At 39.0% G+C, this 18,894-nt stretch overlaps 1 protein-coding gene across 10 annotated transcripts in view; it reads right to left on the reverse strand.

The window, feature by feature from the left end:
- The window catches only part of MARK3 (MAP/microtubule affinity-regulating kinase 3), a 56,209-nt gene that overhangs the window by 30,164 nt on the left and 7,151 nt on the right, over positions 1 to 18,894 (reverse strand). For 8 of the 10 annotated variants that reach the window (XM_009327893.1, XM_009327900.1, XM_009327887.1 and 5 more), the window contains 4 exons: positions 15,327 to 15,380; positions 7,730 to 7,778; positions 6,945 to 7,010; positions 4,312 to 4,382 (listed from right to left, as the gene is read on the reverse strand). In XM_009327893.1, the coding sequence (XP_009326168.1) occupies positions 4,312 to 4,382; positions 6,945 to 7,010; positions 7,730 to 7,757 (165 nt within the window). In that variant the 5' untranslated portion in view covers positions 7,758 to 7,778; positions 15,327 to 15,380. Of the gene's footprint in view, positions 1 to 4,311; positions 4,383 to 6,944; positions 7,011 to 7,729; positions 7,779 to 8,185; positions 8,191 to 15,326; positions 15,381 to 18,894 lie in introns of those variants that run through there. The other 2 variants (XM_009327835.1, XM_009327864.1) reach the window with 2 other exon arrangements.

The following is an 18,894-nucleotide window of genomic DNA, read 5'->3' on the forward strand; positions in this document are numbered from 1 at the left end:
TTTTCATTCTGTTCCTGCTTGTTCCTTTATGTATTGGATCCCTCTTTCAGACTCCAGGTTCAGCTTTTTAGTCACTGAAACTGCCAAAGTACTCCCACGCCAGCACTTGTACCATCCTTTTGGTTTTCCTTCCTTTCCTCTCCGCTACCATTACTTTAGAGCCAGTCACAAGCTCACTCTGCAGGTGCTTCCAAGGCTGACAGCATGACAAACACCTTAAGCTTTATTCGGGACTGCAGAGACACAGCACTATACCACTCACTCCTAAACTGCTTTTACTCTTGACTATCTAAGAGCGGAATGTCTAGCAGATGATCAATCAGCAGTTTCCTTTGGAGATGCTTTTGAACTACTCTGCATTGCAACAGGATAGCACAGAGACTGCAGAAGTGAGTCCAATCTAAATGGAAGGGAAATAATGCAATGTGTATGACATCAATAATTGAAGAAGAGCAGTCAAAACTGAATGAAAAATAGCACAAAGCATGGCTGCACTGGCTGACTCCCTTGTCTTCCACCTTCCATCACTGTTTCCATTGACAGCCCCCTCACCCCCACCCTACTTGAGTGTGAGAAATTTGCTGACGCTTGGCAGGTGGGGAGAAGAGGGAAAGAAACAGCAGACCTTTTTGCTAGAGGTAACAATTGGAGCATTGAAATACATTTCCTGGGAGGGATTTCAAAAATCTGTATAATCATAGGTTTTAAAGAACAAGTTAGAACAAGTTATCTCTAGGCAGAAAAACCATTCTTCATAAGGATTAAATGACAAAAGGATAGATAAATGACCTCTCAAGGTCCCTTCCACAGTGCCAAGAGTATTTTGCTTCTTAACTGGAACATACAAGTAAGAGGCATTTTGTGGATTTTTTTTATTTTCCAAGGTCTGTCCTAACATCTAGCAGCATTAAAAATTCTAAACTGCTTCTGGAGGGAAACAGTGGAAAGACTGAAGGAGGCCAGATCTAAATCGGCTGCAGTAGAGGAAGAGAGGAAAGTAACACACATCAATTTTGGGAGACCCCCTGCCCTGAGTCTTGGCTTCCCATTTTTTGCATTAATTCTTATCCAGATGGGAAGATTTCTCTATGGAAAAAGGATCGTAAGATCGAACCAGAACTGCTTGGAAGCCTGTAATAGGGGAATAAAAATGAGGTGACATTAAGAATGCAAAACGCTCTGGATTTGAATTTCTCACACATGGCTGCACAAAAGGAGCTTGAAATGGAGAACTGCAGAGCATGGCTGTATTTTTAGTGTTTGTACTCTCTCCTGTGTTCCTTGTCAAGCGTGACTGGAATAATGTGATCACTGTCTTTTGCATTCTTTTTTTCCTGCTAAAAACCTTAAGTATGCATAACAAAATGGACAAAAAAAACCTAATTTTTTTTTAACAAGCAAAGAGGGGAGAATTACCAAATTCTGCTCTTTGCCTGCTAGAGAGGAAGTGCCCCCTCAGATAAAACACAAGTGTTTGATCCAGAAATCACATCTACTGAAAGAAGAAACATGATCTGAAAACAAGATATACTACAACCTATTGTAAGAACTAAGCGCAATACCATGGCACAACTGTTTCTTCAGTTTAAAGAGAGCCACCGTCTGTTAAACAAGTTAGTGAATTAAAAAAAAAAAATTCCCTATTATGTCATAAGTCCCTGTCTAACATAAGAACAGCTGCACTGAATCAGATAAAAGGTCTACAGAGAGCATTCTACCGCCAACAATGGCTAAAAGCTATACGAAGCTATTCTGGGACTACAGTAAGGTGAAATGAATAGTATTATGACCTGTAAACACAGCAAGATCTAGCTCCCTTTGACACTGTCCCACAGTCAGAGACCTAGTGTCTAATAAGTGCCCAGCACTGACCAAAGTTTCCTGACCTGTCCTGCATGCATGCTCTTCTCTAGCAAAGTGCAATATGCTCGTGCCATAGTTTCTCTCCTCGGGTTAATACTAGGGTTCTCTCTTTTCTTCTCCAGGCGCTCATGCTTTTGAAGCTCTCAGGGACCTCCTATCTTTGAGATCAAGGTCCTCTAAAATTGGTTGAGCTCAGTAGCCGGGAAGTCAGCTGTTGAGGGAGGACAGAGCACAGCTGTCTGCGCCAGGAGACAAGGCTTACAGGAAGAAACTGAAAACATACTTCTGTATGTTTCAGTGGATTCAAATGAGGCCATCTATATATCTTTACAAACAGCATTTAGTCCACTGAAGTACACAAACAGAAAACTGAAGCTGCGAATCTGAATTATGTAAAATCAGCTCTTGATGGGTCAAATACCCAGCTCAGCAGGTAACTTATCTTTTAAATTCTTTCCCTTCACATTTGTTTTTGAAAAATGAAGTTACATATATCCTGTATTACTCACATTATCCCATAAAATCAAGCACTAAGTGTGCCTTTAAAACATGATTGACCTGTTTCCACAAGCTTTCACTTAAAGGGGAGTTGAAATGTTAGAAAAAAATAGCTAACTATTGAACAAACATCCAAGTTCAATAGAATTACTGCAAGATCTTTTTCCACACAACTCCTGATAAAAGAAACTGAGGACAAAGAGCAGAGAACCATACCAGTAGAAGTCTCCAATGTTCACATCTGAGAGAGAACAGCAAGTCCCCTCAAGTTACTCTGAAGCTCTTCAAGTGACATTACAAAGAGCAAGGCAACAGTGTGAGATTTAGAAGAGACGGCTGAAATGGGAATGACTGCTCCACAACCCATCACATCTACTCCAACACAGCACAGAAACACACAACAAGAAACCTTCAATCACAAAGGAAAGTTCTCTACCTGCAGGACTGTGAAAGGGAGGGAAACAGCTTTAAAAACACATGTAAGATTTTGTTAAAGAGGAAGAAAAATTTTCCTTACTATCAAGCTGTGTAACTCCAGTAACCACAAATCACTTCTGGGGATATGAAGTCTGCAGCTGCTCTTTTTGGGTTGTTTTGTTTGTTTGTTTTTTGGTGTGTCGGGTTTTTTTGCAGAAGATTAAAGAGGGTAAATATAAGATTTAGAGAGATGAGAGAAAACAAAGGAACAAGGATTTCACAGAAATGCTTTTGTTGCCTCCTTATGTTGGGTTAAATACGTTTCTATTTTTCTTTACTTTCATTGCTACTTCTGAGCTTATTGTTTATATTGCTTTCAGACAATTCTTACTATTGGAGATAGAGGGAGCTAAACAGTTGTGGCACAGTTTCCTAGTTCCCAAATTGTTCCTTTCGGTCACACTACCCACACTAGGGAAGTGTAAAAGTTTTCTTTACAAGGCATTTTGTGAAAGTCATTAATTAATTTCCTGGAAGTCTCATATCAAATTTCTTCTACTTTTGTATGGCTACACAGACTTCACTCTGATAGTGAAGCTATCAGAGCCTCCCCTTCCAACAGCGAAACTGTCACATCATTGCCACAATTCACCAGTTTAAAACCCCTACATATCGTTCAATAAAACACTCTTGTCCCTATTCATTATTTTAAAGTGTCATTAAGCAGGAGCATAATTTTGATATTTATTACTTTTCGTAACATTATCTAGGTTATCCAAGTGACCAAAGGGATGGAAATAACGTAGGCATTTACAAATTTCTGCACAAGAGCAGGAAACAAAGTATAGCAGACCAGTCAGATCCGCAAATGAAACTCTAGATGTTACAAGAGCAGAGATTTGGATTTTAGTTAGTTATGCAAAAATATTTGGTTATGTTCAATACTGCTTCACTGTAGAACAGAAATGCTTTTTACAGATCAATGAAATGCCAACACCTTTGCAGGGCTAGTTTATCCATCACAAATAAAGCTAAACTAACAAGCCTAGAAATTACTTTTCCCGTGACTTTTTAGAACAACTATTAAACTGCATCTTTTCATGTAAGCGGATGGATGTGAACGGATGCCTGCTACATGCACTGCCTGCGTTGGTAGCTTGTTACATTTGAGTAACTTCCAAAAGGTTACAGACCAGCTGAACTAAGGATATATGAAATCAAACCAGAGGAAATGAATTTTGGAACGGAATACACTTCCAAATCAAGCAGTCACTGTGTTCTGGCACTCCTGGACACCCTGGCACACAGCACTAAGAAAACTAGCACCACTGAATGGACTACTAACCCCTTGGAAATACTACTGTAACCCAAGTTCTTTCTCACTCAGGGCTACAAGTCCACAACATGCTTAACACTGCTAGAAGTCAAACGCAAAGGACAGCCGTTTTACTCATTTCAGCATTATGGGGGGGGGGGGGGGGGAGGGGGGGGGCGGGTGGAAAGGAAGCTGCCGTATAGGAATGTTATACATACCTGTCTAAATTTAGCTCTAGCCTCCTTTTCCTTCATTCTTCCATGTGCAACCAGATAGTCAAACACTTCCCCTACAAGTCAATAACAAGATACATTAATGCCGATTTCAGAATCTAGAGATTCCTCTCTAGCAGTTGCCCGCAGCAGCTTCACTGGAATGACTGTACTTCAAGTTTATGATTACAGGTTACCTCAAGAGAACAAGGCACAACTGCTATGCAGTTTACTACACCACCATCTTACTTATACAAGAAAATAATAAGACTTAATGAATGACTGGATATAGACAAAAACCCCATTTCATTCCAATCATTTATAATAGAAACTGAGCAGCATACGAGTGTTTTGTAAATAAAGATGACACATACCACTTCACAGACTTTCTCACAAGGATTTCTTTTGCCCCCCCAAAAAAAGCTTCATATATGAGAACATCTGATGATATTTGTAAATATTGTCATACCAGCACTAGAATTTTTCTTTGTGTATGAAAGCGTTCTAGCCAAAATCAGAAATCTTAGCTTTAACCTAGGCTTGGAAGAGGTACCAAAAGGTAGGTCACAATAATGAGCATAGCAGGACACACTGATCCATCATACAAACATCAGATCGGTAAGACACTGAGAAGGATTACTCCTGAACAAGCCCAGTGTTGTATGGCTGTGGATGACTAAAGGCGATTACTAAAGCAGTACTAAAGATCTGTTGTGCTTTGGTTTTTTCCCCCTTTAATCAATCCAGTCATTTTATAGCACATCAATACAGACTACAACGTTTGAGCAACATTGTAGTTGCAACGGTGCAGCCAACTAGCCCATGAAACATTGACATGTTTGTGAGAGCATGGGAGATTCTTTTTTACTAAAACCCAATAGTCACATACATAAGAACTCCTACAAACACAGACCAGTATGCAGTTTTAAAAATTCTTTGCTAATATGCAAAATTAAGGAAAACTTCAGAAGTGGATCAAATGTCTAAATATTCTCTATTGAGCAAGAATACGGTGTTATAGATAGCCACCTCACAAGGGAAGAGCTGAGTAACTTCACATTTATTTTTGAAAAGAAGCAACTCCACCAAATTTGAGTAAAAAACCCAGAGTCATACAGCAGGAAAAGCAACAACTGAGCAATCTCAAGGAATGTCAGGATTTTCTACAAAATAGCCTTACCTCCCTCTGTAGTGTATTATTTAATACTCAACTCAGATAACTCTCTCAGCTGTATTTCACAGCTGTTTCTTCAAAAACCTTGAAGGAACAAACCTGAACATTTCTTCATAATTCAGGGAAAATGATACCAGAGAAAGAATTATCCTCAATTTATGCAAAGTGTTGCAGTTGTAGCAATAGTTTCTTTCATCCTGCAGCCACAGAGTTCATATGCACCATGTGTGACCAGTATCTTGATAAAAAGGAAATATGGGAAACTGATGCTTGCCACTGAAATTACCAGCCATTCCTGCCTTGCACAACATGGCACGTGCAAATGGTACTGCTCACGGCCTTTTAGACCAGTACAGTATCTATCTCTCCATTACCCTAAGAAAGATCCTCACTGCTTTAGATAACCACTGGTCCTTCTACCTCCTAGAAGCTAATCACTAGATGGCAACAGGACTTCACTTTTAAGTCTAGTACCATCAAACAGCATAGAGATGCCTCCACAAACACCTGTACTAGCCAATATTTTAATGGTATTTTACCAACTTTGTTTCTGTTTAGACAAATCGTGGCTGAGCATTTAGGGAGCTGCTAGAAGAAAACGTAGGCAGGTAGACAATCATTACCTGATTTATAATAATTCGTTAAACTTCACGTAATCTAACATCAGAGTCAGAATTCAATGCTGACTTTCTCTGAAAAGAAGTCTCTCTATCTCCCTCCCAAAAGTAGAGAAAAGCCTTAACTATTTGAGATTCTCAGCTGCTGATGCTAAAGGGTCACATTGACAAACTGAATGCTATTAGATTTTAGCCAGCAAGGAGTAACTTAAGACCAAATACCTTAATTCTAGCACTGGTGAAAATATCTGACATTGCATGATGCGTGCTTTTTTCCCCCCTCCCTCTGCAATCAGGAATAAATATTTAAGTTCCTCCTAAAATGGTATAAGGCTAAGCCTAACAATTCTTGACAGCAGAAGGTCTGTGATTAAGATACGTCAAACGCCATCAACATCTAAAAAACAGAAGTTGCAGTATTCGTGCTTTTGAAAGCAACAGTTAAAGAGACACAGAAATGTTTCATCTGAACATGTTTTTACCAAATATCTTATACAAAATAGGACACCAGAAGTAGGGAGCTGAATACAATAAATTGAGAAGATTGGCATTTGTTACGGACAGGAACAATCGATGGCCGAATAAAGATTCCCATTAAATTTGAGTTGTGAAAACAAAGCAAATGTTACTAAGTTGCAATAAGTTCAGAAGCTGGTTTTACAAGTTTTAATTAATTATGTTGCCCAAAGAAGTCCCAGAGAATATTGAAGATTTTGCTTAAGATTTTATGCTACCGTGATATTAATATTTGCTGAAAAAGAAAGCAAAACTTGAAAGAAAACAAAACAAGTGTTTTCTTCCACTTGGCAATTTGTTTACATGTGTCATCACAGCAGAGAGGTACTTACCCCCACTTGCATATTCCATTATTAAATAGAGAGTTTTTTCAGTTTCAATGACTTCAAATAGCTTCACTAGAAAAGAAAGCCATTTATTAATCAGTTAACTAGTTGCAGAAGTATTATGTCAACCCCACAGAGAATTCTGTCAGAGGAAAAAAAACCAACCTATTTGCTTGCTGCTTGACAATATCAGACTATTACTCTAAAGTAGCTTTTTCTGTCTAATGTTTCTAAATCGAAAATACTGTAACACATTTGGTCAACTCATACAGAACAATATTTTCTCAAGAAACAATACTTTGCTTCTGTTACATGGGAAAAGCAACTAAATTAAGCAGAACTTCCACAGATTTGAGCATTAGCAATAGCCATTTTTATGCACTGAACTGGCATACATGGTGACAAATGAGTTATCAGTCAGTTTGCTGACAGTCCCATAACAACACTACATCATTTAAAGGTACAATCCTGAACAATTTCTTGACCACTTCTTGGTTTTGGTATATACTTATTTTTAATGAGAGCCTAGATTCAGTCAAAATCAATATTATACTCAAAAGGAGCAAAATTACCAGTTAGCTATGCAAGTAACAGTTTTGTGCAAAGGGACCAAAACACTTTTTTTTTTTTTTTTAACCACACAGCTCTGAAGAAATATTTATTACTGCTGCTTTACAGTAAATTGACACCCTAGTGCAGAATCATCTTTTAAACTCATACCACAATAATTTTAACAGTGAGAAAGCTAAAATTTCTCCAGAGTTGGAAATTATGTGAAAGAAACAAGGTACCTATATTTGGATGATTTAAGATCTTCATTATTCTTACTTCTCTAAAGAGCTGAAATAAACATAAAACGTGAAATAAGTTAATGAAATAGGTAACACCCATTCTTCCTAAAGCCTGATCATTTTGTCATACTTCTTTAAACACAAAGGGCAAACATTACTATTAGCATTTCAATGAAGTTCATGAAATAAGCACTTATTGGAGGGAAGAGTTAAGTGCCCGCTTCTTTTAACACCCTTCCCCAAACAAATCAACCCTCAAAAACGTGAAAACACCTATGTAGCCCTCCAGATAGCTCAGGAAAGAAGTTATCTTAGCTCTGTGGTTCGCAGACTTTTGGGGCCAGAAGACCATTATGGGCCCACGCAGCTTCTTGCTGGCCAGTACATCTCACACCATCTTTCACCCCCTTCACAGAAAATACTGTTTCCAAAGTTTCATGAACTCCACCAGAGCACCTTTTGAAGACCACTGCAGTATGTTACTGGTGTGAATTCATCACTCTTCGGTACTTTGTTAAAGCCATGGAATTACTGTGCTACAACAAGAGCTCACAGGTGAAAAATCAGCTGCTTGTATTGCACAAAAAGCATGTTATCCAACTACACCAGCAAGGAATAAGTTTTAAGGAGAGATGGGGAGGCAAGGCTCCCCCTTGGCCCTTCAGAAGCGCTCCTGCTAGGCAACTGAGGCACAGTAGCATCTAGTCCTGGGTTTATCACTGCAGCTCCACTGACTCTCACTGCCAGACATCCATCCTCCAAGCCTGTTTGGCCAGTACAACACGCTGAACGTACTTGCCAAAATTAATAGGGCAGAACACAAACGGTGTTTTCCTGACCCAACAATCCCCAGCAGACAGAAGAAACACCATTGCTTCAAGGGTACAGTCTCAAAGGGATCAGCCTGCTCCCACCCTCTTCACCATCCACCTTCCTATGCAAAAGGATCGTACTGCTTCCCTTTATGCAAGCATTGGTGTTAACCCAGACTGACGCACAAGGTCCAGGAATGAATTTAACAGAAAACCTCATGAAACACACAACTGCCCCCAAATAAAAACACTCCATCTCGAAGTATTGTGTTGCAGCTCCCTTGCCCACCCCAGCACATCCGTTTTGGCAGGATGGGTGGTGAGGGAGTACAACTGCCCATTTCAAACTGCAGCATCACGTTAGATCAACAGTGCTGCACCCAGAGACCATATACTGATTGTAAGGATCTTGTTCCCTGCCCCCCCGACACCAATACCCATGTGAGGAGGGTCTTCCTTGAGTAGTTATTTCCGAAGAGTTCAACTTTGCCTGTCACACAGAGTAAACTCTGTCCTCCTGCAACTAGATGATAATATGGGAATGACATTTAACAAATCACAAACGAAAGCAAAGTCTATTACTGATCAGCTGTTAATTATTTTCACCTCTGAAAACCCTCTTCTGCAAAAGACAAAAGATGCACATAAACCCATAAGTGTAATACTAGAAATGCCACAGGAATCGTTACTGCAATATAAAACATTGCTTTTAATGAAGTTGGTTGATAGCAGATGAAGTAAAAGTAGTCCCACTTCTTCTCCCAGAAAAGACCCAAGATAAAAAATTATTACATAAAAACCCTTTAAGTGCAAACACTAGTGTATTCGGAAAACCCAGAGAATTATCTTTTTAGGCAGTACACTATATGGCAGTCAAGTGCGTGGCTGCTCTGCCCCTGCAGCTCCCCCCATGCCAGCCCAAGACCCCAGAGGGTTGACGTTCTTAAACCTGGATTACTTTCTAACAGTATGCTTCAAAAAGCGGGAGTAATCATGAGGTTTTATTATGAACCTAACACCAACTTCTACAGGAATACCGGTAATGTAACAGATCATATTGAACTTAATGTAAAGAGACTGAAGCAGAACAAAAGTCCACAGCTCCACAGGAATGCAGACATGGGAGAAAAGAAAGAGTTTTGTAAGGATAACAGCATTGTTATTAACAGTAAGGAAGAAAAAAAGTGCTGCTGCAAGATTTGCGTCAGGTCAGATTTCAGATTAAGTGAAGACATTTAATATGTCTACACGTATTACTAACGACTCAAAAATCGTCGGTGTACTTACTCAATAAAAGCAAAAAAAAGTGAAACAGGAAACAAACAGAAAACTACCAAAGAGTCAAAACAAAACAAAATGCTTGTGCCTTTGTGTCTTTTAATAAAAGAAAACATGGGGGGTGGGATTGAAATACACAAACAGGGAAAGAAAAAAAAAAAAAATCACAGTTTGGAGACCAGTTGTTCTAACCATTCACTGCTTTCTGATGGTTCTGTAAAGGCTAAGATTTGGGGAGCAATCCTCATTGCACTGCCCAACAGACCTTCTCCCCCATGCTGCAGCCATGGCTGTGAATGGCACACTACCTGAACACAGAGTAAAACCAAACAGTTTTCCAAATGCTTTTAATTATCTTATTATCATTATCCAGGTCTATGCCTGACACTTCGCTAGATGACAAGCTGCTTAAATGCAATCAGGATTGATTGATCAAGTAAATTTTTGGCCATGAAAAACAGAGTTTCAGAAACTATGCATGCATGTTTTCTTTTTCCCCTAGAGAGGTAAGTAAATTGCCCTTTTTTTTTTTTTAAACTACGTTATTTCTGAAGCTTTTTCATATATAATTAGACAAGGTAGACTACTTCACCATCTCTCCCTGATCATCAGAAACTTAAAAGCAGTTGCTTCTGTAGCTATTTTTTTCTTATTTTTCATTCAGTTCAGCTGAACTGATGTATAATATATTCTGAATACTCCATTAACACTTTTAATCACAACATATAACTGAAAGGCTCTGGTCAGCTTTTAAAGTTTTGAAGACAGTTTGCTTAATTCGCTCTCAATTGATTGTTGATATCTTCCACCCCCAATACTAAGATAAAGGGCAACTCCACTGCTGCACAGATGAAGACCTTGGCTGTTATTCAGCCGTTAGCCTATTTATCATCACCTCACCCACCTAAAAAAAAAAAAAAAAAAAGATACGTTCATAGGATTAAGTATGGGAATACAGGCAATGGTAATTGGTGCCACCAAACAAGAACGGTCAACCAAGGGCAATATAGAATAAGACAGTAAAAATGAGGCTAAAATTCACAATATCATCATGTAAATGAATATATTCATTACTCAAATTTTTTTTTTAATAAAGTATGCTGACTTGGCTGGAGCTAGCTACTTCCTCCATTGTACACTGTATACTTTTATGGTCTAATGTGATAAAGTCAGGCTCATAACCACATTTTGGGCTGCTCTAAATATAACATTGGTCCACAAGACTACTCTGTATTACTAACCCGAACGAAGCATGTCAAAAAGTAGCTTCTACATATGAGCCATTTGTTGAAGTGGGTGACTAGAAATAAGCCTTTTAAAAAAAGACTATTTTTGTCTCAGAGGAAATTAAAAATAAAAATACTTGAGAATAGGATAAAACCAAATTCTTTATTACAATTTTAGTTAGATAAATGCACTTCAGATTGTGCTCCCCTAGTCAGTTTAAATGTTATGTGTGGCATTTTGACACAGATAGCAACTTCCACAGGGATATCTGCAAATGCTTGACATTGTATTATGTCTTATAGTCTATTTCTGATAGAGGAATACAATGTAAAACATCATACAACTTCCACACAGTATGCTGAAAAAAAGTTTCCCAGATTTCATTCCCCCAAAATATTATGTGCATCAACTTCTAGCAAATAAAGTGGTAGTTATCACACAGTAAAATTCACTGCAGACAGCCAGGTATGGTAAAAGCCCACACATCTGAGGTTCTCTGCCACAGGAGTGCAGAAGAAGGTGTAACATCAGAAGATGTAACGTGAAGGTTCTCAATACAGAAAATAATTTTCTTAGTTTTAGGAACTTACTTGTCATAACGAGACCATAAAGGCAGGCAATCAGCTGAAAATAGTGCTTATCAGTTTAATTTCTAATACTGAGATTAAAAACTACTCCCAACTTGTTGAACAGCTCATTTTCCGTCAACAGGAGCTCTACAAATGTTTCTAGGCAAAGACAAACATCCTTAGTCTGCCAAACAAATGGCTTTCAGCTTTGTTGTGGTCTGGTCCTTTGACTGTAAGCCATGTTAAATATGGGGAAACAATTACATTTAATTAATGCTGCTAGCTGACAAATGGAGTAAGAAAACCCTAACAAACCAGCAATGGAAGCACAGACACATACTGAGTAATAATCTTGAATCAATTTTACTTGAACTTTATTATGCTGACACATCCGAAACAACAATGGAGTGGGGGGAAAGAAGGACCCATCTTTTAAGCCAACTCTCTTCGAACACAGCTAAAGACAGATTAGAAGTGTACCTGCATTAGCTATTGCAAGAGTATCAGTAACAAATTATTTCAAAAATAGTGAAAAAATAGTTTGCTAAAAAGCAAGTCAGTACACTTGTCAGATGCAGAGCACTAACATATCCTGGCCTCCTTCCCCCCAAAGGGAGGGCTTTTCACAAGATGTTGTTCCAAGCCAGCTCAAGCTTGACCTGCGTATTAGGCTCCTCCTGATAACTGCTCACTGAAATATGCCCTACATATAATTAGGAGCCTCAAGCAGGAAACCTTTACACAATACAAGTTTGCCTCAAACAAACCACAACTTGGAAACAGAAAAAAAAATACTTGTTATAAACAGAAAAGCCTGGGCATTTTAAATTCTCATCCTTTTCTTGTAGTTTTTAAAATACTGATTGACCCATGGTTAGAAAGGACATGGTCCATGTCAAAATTGATGTTTAAGAACTCTAAAAAACTTTAATGAAAAAATGGTCCAAACAAGTGGCAAAACATCTGCACATAATGAACAAAAATATTTGGCTGAGGAGCCAAGTTCTAAAAAAGGAAAATGAGAAGTTATTTAGTGCTATTACATGGGCTTGGTAAAAAAACCCTTGCATATAATGGCATTGCTAATTCAAAAGAAAAAAAAACAAACAATTTTTTTTTTGGTCTAGGAGGAAGTGAACTACTGTAGCATCAGCACTTGTTTCCAGCGAGGCCAGTATTCAGTGGAACCGGGTACACAAGTATATTTGTGGAGAACAGTGATTATGACTAACACCACCAGCATGGGAAAAAAGCTCTAAGAATTCCCTTTTCTTTCAAAGCAGGGAAGTACTGCTTACAGTTTCCTCTTCGCCAAGCAAGAGCAGCAGAGTAGTAATTAGGTCCTAAAACAACAGTTAAGAGTAGCTGCATGTGGCTACCACAGACTTCCTCAGCAGCAGACAAGAAACCCGACTCTTCTGAAGAGCTGTGCTGCTGAATATTGAGCTGTCAGGACTGCAGCCGCCTGGAGCTTACTGCGAGGGCATACCAAGAATTACTGCTCCAGAAAGCAAAGCAAGTCCTTAACAAGGTTAACTTCTTTCTGGCAGCTGAATATCGGTGTGGAAGACATAATACAAAGAAATCAGAACCGGCAGCCTTAATCACCATTTGTTTCCCCACCTAAGGATGTCTAGGGTATGCAGCTACACCGCAGCTGAGACACTACACACCACACCCTCTTCTCGGCACAGCCCTTCCCTCCCCACCATACCTCAAATATTTTATCGCTCTCTCCAGAAGCGCAAGATCAGAAGCACTTCCATCTTAGCTTCCCCTGCATCTACAGGTCGCGTGCGCAGTTGGCTTCAAATGGACTGAGGCTATGGCACTGCTGACAGTGCTGGGGGAAAAGGGGCAGGGGTTTGCAAAAAAAGCCTTAATGAAGCAAAACTGGCAAGTAATGCATTCTGCATTCACTCTGCTTACTATGACAAGCAGGCATTTAATTTTAACAAAGTTACTTTCAATTTTTGAATTGAGAACACCGATACATCTTGCTAAATTTTTTCTGTGCTCATATAACAAATGAGCTCAGAGAGGTGAGCACATTAGCAATCTCCCTCCCCAAATTTGATCTGATTTCTACCCTGCTACTTTGTACTATTCTTCTAGACTCCCATTTAAGGAACCTAGTGGTAGACAAGACCAATTTTACAAATCACACTTTATAATCTAATTTTATAAATTGTAAATTAAAATGAAATTACAACAGAGGTGGAGACACGAGTGGACACTGAGCAGGCTGAAACACAGGAACCAAAGGGCAAACAAGCACACTTCCAGCTTGTGGCCTTGCCACCTGAACACCTGTGACTTGTAGAAGGTTTGCTTTGTACCTGAATATGAGCTTAAGCTAGCATTACGGCCCAATCTCAAGATAACATGATTTGAAGCATTAACATTTTACATTTTTTTCTGAAAACACGGCTTCTCTACTTTTCTCTGACCATTCTTCCCATGCCCTGACCCCTCCCCTTCATATCACACAGCTTTTGTTTCTCTTCCAAGTGCTTCAAGCATTTAACAATTTTTTCAGGTACTCCAAATTGCACAGATCTGCCACACAAATCAACTTTATCTAATCCATCATATTACCTAATCTGCATTTCATTTCTTCCCTGCTTACCCATAAATTACCAATAACCTCAGGGATTAAGCTGAAAAAAATTCTGAGGAAACTGGAACCACATTATCTACTTTTACCCAGTCTACAGAGTCAGTAGGAAGTTGCCACCTGCTCAGATGACTGAGTCTTTCTTCTATAGGTTATTCTTTGCTTTGCAACCAAACCATACGATGTAAGAATTTGTGTGTTTTTCCAATTTACTTTTGCACCATTAATTTTGATAAAAACATCTTGGCACACAATCTTTTTAGTATTTGCATAAAATCCAAATGTGTATATTCTCCAGTTTACTCCAGTTACGCTATTTCATTTTGTTTGCAGGTAAGTTGTGGGTATTCTCTCGTTCAAACAGAAATATTGCAAGGAGCTTTTTTATCAAAGTACTCAAAAGTAAATAAAAAGCCTTTGACTGCAGCACTTAAAAGGACAGAGTTAGAAAAGTCCTAGGTAAAAGTGACATTTAAATGTACTTCCTGCAGGCACTCCAAAGCAGACTGGCTTGCTTGATGAAAGAGTAGGATTTATCACTACTTACTAGAATAGATAAGGCGATACAACTGTAACAGCACATTAAACATTTGAGGCTAGAGGGAAGAAACCAGAATAGCCATGCTCCAATTTGTTCCATAAACCTGCGTCACCTTTCCTGCTGCAAACTATGTGAAAGGCATGGATACTGCTTGGCCTTCAGTCTAGAGGCAGTATTTTCAAGGCCAGTTTAAGAGGACATAACATAAGCTTTGTATTTGTAAGTTTAACAAAGTGACCAGCATGAAGGAGACATGGGGGCATGACAGCAAACCACGAACGTCCTCTCTACAGAGTTCGCTATGCTTGGGAGACAAAGGAAGTGGCTAACACCACTGTTTTCTCAGTTTACAGCTCTGTACGAGTTCATCTTGAACAACTGCACGGTTGTCAAAAATATCTGTTACAAAACTAGTTATTAAATACAGTAGTCAGATGTGTGCAAGGTATGCAATGCTTCAGATTCTCCAGCACAGGCGTTCAGGGTTAATGGAAGAGGGTGGTGAAACGAAAAGAGTTACAAAACAGTTGAAAGATTAAATGTAAAAACCTACCTTTTGTAGACTAGTTGGGTTCAGCTGTGTTTTGTCAATTATTTTTATGGCAACCTAAAGGAAGAATTCATAATCAGTATTTTCCATATGAACAATGCAGTGTTACTACAAGACGGACAAATCCAGTAACAGAAATGGAAAACATGGAAATTACACAAAAACCATTCAAGTTTCTTCAGCAATTTATGTACTTGTATTTAAACTAAAAGCATTTGGAATTAACAGCTAAAGCATAATTCATTTCTACTGCAACAAACTAAACAGGAGAGTGGAAAAAACTCTAGTATTTTAAGCATATTATGATGAGAGAAGCTCACTTAGTCTTTTGCTTGACATTAAGACCATCACACTTATTACAGTGGAAGCTCCAACACCAGACAGTACCCCGATAGAGAGCAGTGTGCCTACTGATAATATTTACACAGTATAATTACACAACAGATTACACAGTACTGACTGCACACTGGCAGTTTGTGAAGACGCTTCTAAAAGCAGAGATTTCGGAACAAATTGAAAGTAATTCCACGCAAATTTTGCAAGAACTAAGTTCTCCTTTGGAAAGTCACTGACTATTTGTATCAGTTTGCTCCCTGACAGATATGAAAAGAAGTATCACTCGTGCATTAACAAAAACCCACTGGCTGTAGTACAACAATTTGGGCAAGTTCATTCCTTTACTGGTTCTCATCTTATCAGCAAATACTGCACAGAAATGCTAAAGAACAAACTAAAAATTTCACAAAATAATCAAAAGAGAAATTCAGTACCATGGTAACTAGTCAGAACCTCAAGATTTGAGGCAATGAATAGGCAACAGAGATGAGCTCCAGTGCAATGCAATTTGGATACATGATGAGTTAGAACAGGAAATGGGAATCTTTCTAGAATTACGTGCTAATTGGTATTTTTCCTTTCTAAATTAGAGACTAAACATACCAGAAAAAACTCTGCAGAAGCCAAGGAGATGGTGACTCTCAAAGAGGCAAGATGCTGCAACTCAGCTGATTATAATACCTCACTGGTGTGAAGCAAGGGCTTTCAATTCCCCTTGAATTTTTGGCTCAAATAGTAGATGCTGCTCCTTCCCATGCCACAGCTCCCATTTCCCTGCATCACTTAGCACTATCTTTGTCATCTCATTAACCTGGGGTTGGCAACATACGGAATAAAGAATGTCTTGTATCAAAGCAATTTTATTTCCATACATTCAAGTGCAAAAATGCATAGATGGAGATGGTAAGAGGGGAATTTATCCTCTCTCATCATGATGGAGAGGGTAAGAGGGGAACACAGTGTTCAACACTTGGGTGCATCACAGCATTCTGTGATGGATACAGTGTTTTCTGAAACTGAGATTCTTTTGAGCCCTTCTAGATGCAAGATACAATGAGATATCACCAAGAAGCCATCTAAGAATACTTTTGCTTTGAGGAGTATTTTCTTCTAAGGTGTGCTACTGAAATTAAAGATCACTATTTCCTGAGTGCATTCCATTGCAAAACCTTGAGAAATCACTTCAAAAATACAAACAAGAGAAAAACACATTAAGCAATAGGTATTTTTATATTAGTAGCTGTGTACGAAACCAAGAAAGATTTTTATCTCTACCTGTACACCGGTTGAACTATTGTCACCACGGTAACAAAGTTATTCACTTCCTGCAATCTCTTATAAATCCATGCTGGATGTAGAGTGACCACTGCCTTTGTCAACAGCAGATAATGTTATCTGAAAGTCAACTGGTGTCCCAAGACTACCCATGCCACAGAATACGGCTGTGCATTCCACTCAGAAAAAGTTGCATTTGTGTTCTGAGCTGTACCACTCTGGTCAATCTTTGAAAGACAAACTTGTTTCAACCCACGAAGGCTTAAGGTATTGGGTTTCTGCAACACAGCTCACCTCTCACACTGTGCATTGGTGCCAGATGATCAGAAAGGTCTCTGACACTGGCAAACAAATTCAGCCCTGGAGATACAGGGAAGGTACACACCTCAGTTTTCTGAAAGGCAGGCTCACAGGCCTGTTCAGTGCACTAATTATAGCCTTAAAGGCAGGATGAATTTAGAGAATTCCTATCCACGTGAACACTGAGTATACAATGTGTTAACACTGACTGAGAGCTTGAACCCATCATCAGAACAAGGAGCAATTTCAGGTGCCTTGATAAGGTCTCCAAATCACAGGCAAAGGGAGCCTGCCCTCAAGAATAGTTCTGACAAGCCTGAGAAAGAAAATCCTCCATTTTACTAGGCATAATTAATAAAGCATCAAATTGCCTTCCAAAGCAGAAACTTTGCTCTCTTTACACTAAGTGAATCTGGAACGGTTTCAAGTATCATGTGCTATGGCCAATGTTGGAGGAACGCAAGTCCACCTACACCATTACACCACTGCATCAGCCATGATATTCTGTGTGAGATTGTCAGTGGAATTAAAATTAACTTTGCTTTCACCATTCACAATAATATGACTTAAAACACTCCTCCTACGTGACTTGAATGAGGGAGTTAAAGCAATCAGAAGTTGAGACACTGAGCAAATTGGCCAAAGTACTACCACTCAGTGTTTTCTCCCTCTTAAATTTCACTATTTCCAAGGGAAGAACAGAAAGAAGATGACAATAGATTCCTTGGAGTCAGACTTGGATCCTGAAAGAATCCTGTCTCACTAGGAAACTTCAATTTCCTGACTATTAACTGAACACATGCCTTTAACGAACAGAAGGATCCATGTATTTCTGGCTGCAATTCCAACCACCTCAGTAACAGCAAAAGGTAGTTTTATCTTTTAGATTAATTTTGGCAAGTATGGAAAACTTGTCAGAGGAAATAACCTTTGAAAAATTACAACAGAAAATACATGGCTTGAAGTCAAAGAATTAACCAAAGCAGATTTACAATGACGGTTTCAAAAGGGCAGACAGACTACAAATAATACTCTCCTAGACAGAGGATCTTGAAGTCGAGTGTGTTTCCAAACCCAGCTCTAGTGCAGTGAAGCTAACCCTCCCTCCATACCTCTGCAGTGAGCAGAAGGCCATGCACTCCTTGGTAGGTCAATTCAACCCCCTCGAGTTAGGCTGATGTTCTGATCACCCCCTGAAGGGCTAAACATTTCTCCCTTTCCGTAATTTGAGGCTGGGCTCTCATCATACATCCTGCAGACACACTAAAGATGGAAATGAAAGAGAGTCCTGGAACTTACTCCAGTTGGAAACATGAAAGCTGTATCTCAAGCAACAGGAAAATTCACAGGGAAGGACTCCCAACTAACCTAGAAGAATGCTTGAACAAACATACCCTCCTCAAGAAGTGACAGAAAAATGCTGATCTGCTGCATGATTTAGAAGTTAATCAGCGCAGAGATATAAAGAAGGAATTGCCATAAAGTGAAACTGAACCGGACACTTAAAAGGACATTAAGAATAGCCACGTAGACAACAAGGAGAAAATAAGTAGGGTTCAAATACAGTAGAGATGAAAACTCATTTAAGCGTGACTCCCAAAACTAAGCATTTTATTTTAGGTTTTGGTACATAAGATGGAAAAAAGAATAGGAACAAAGA

Source organism: Pygoscelis adeliae, unplaced genomic scaffold (genome assembly GCF_000699105.1).
Source record: "Pygoscelis adeliae isolate BGI_AS28 unplaced genomic scaffold, ASM69910v1 Scaffold130, whole genome shotgun sequence".
NCBI lineage: Eukaryota > Metazoa > Chordata > Aves > Sphenisciformes > Spheniscidae > Pygoscelis > Pygoscelis adeliae.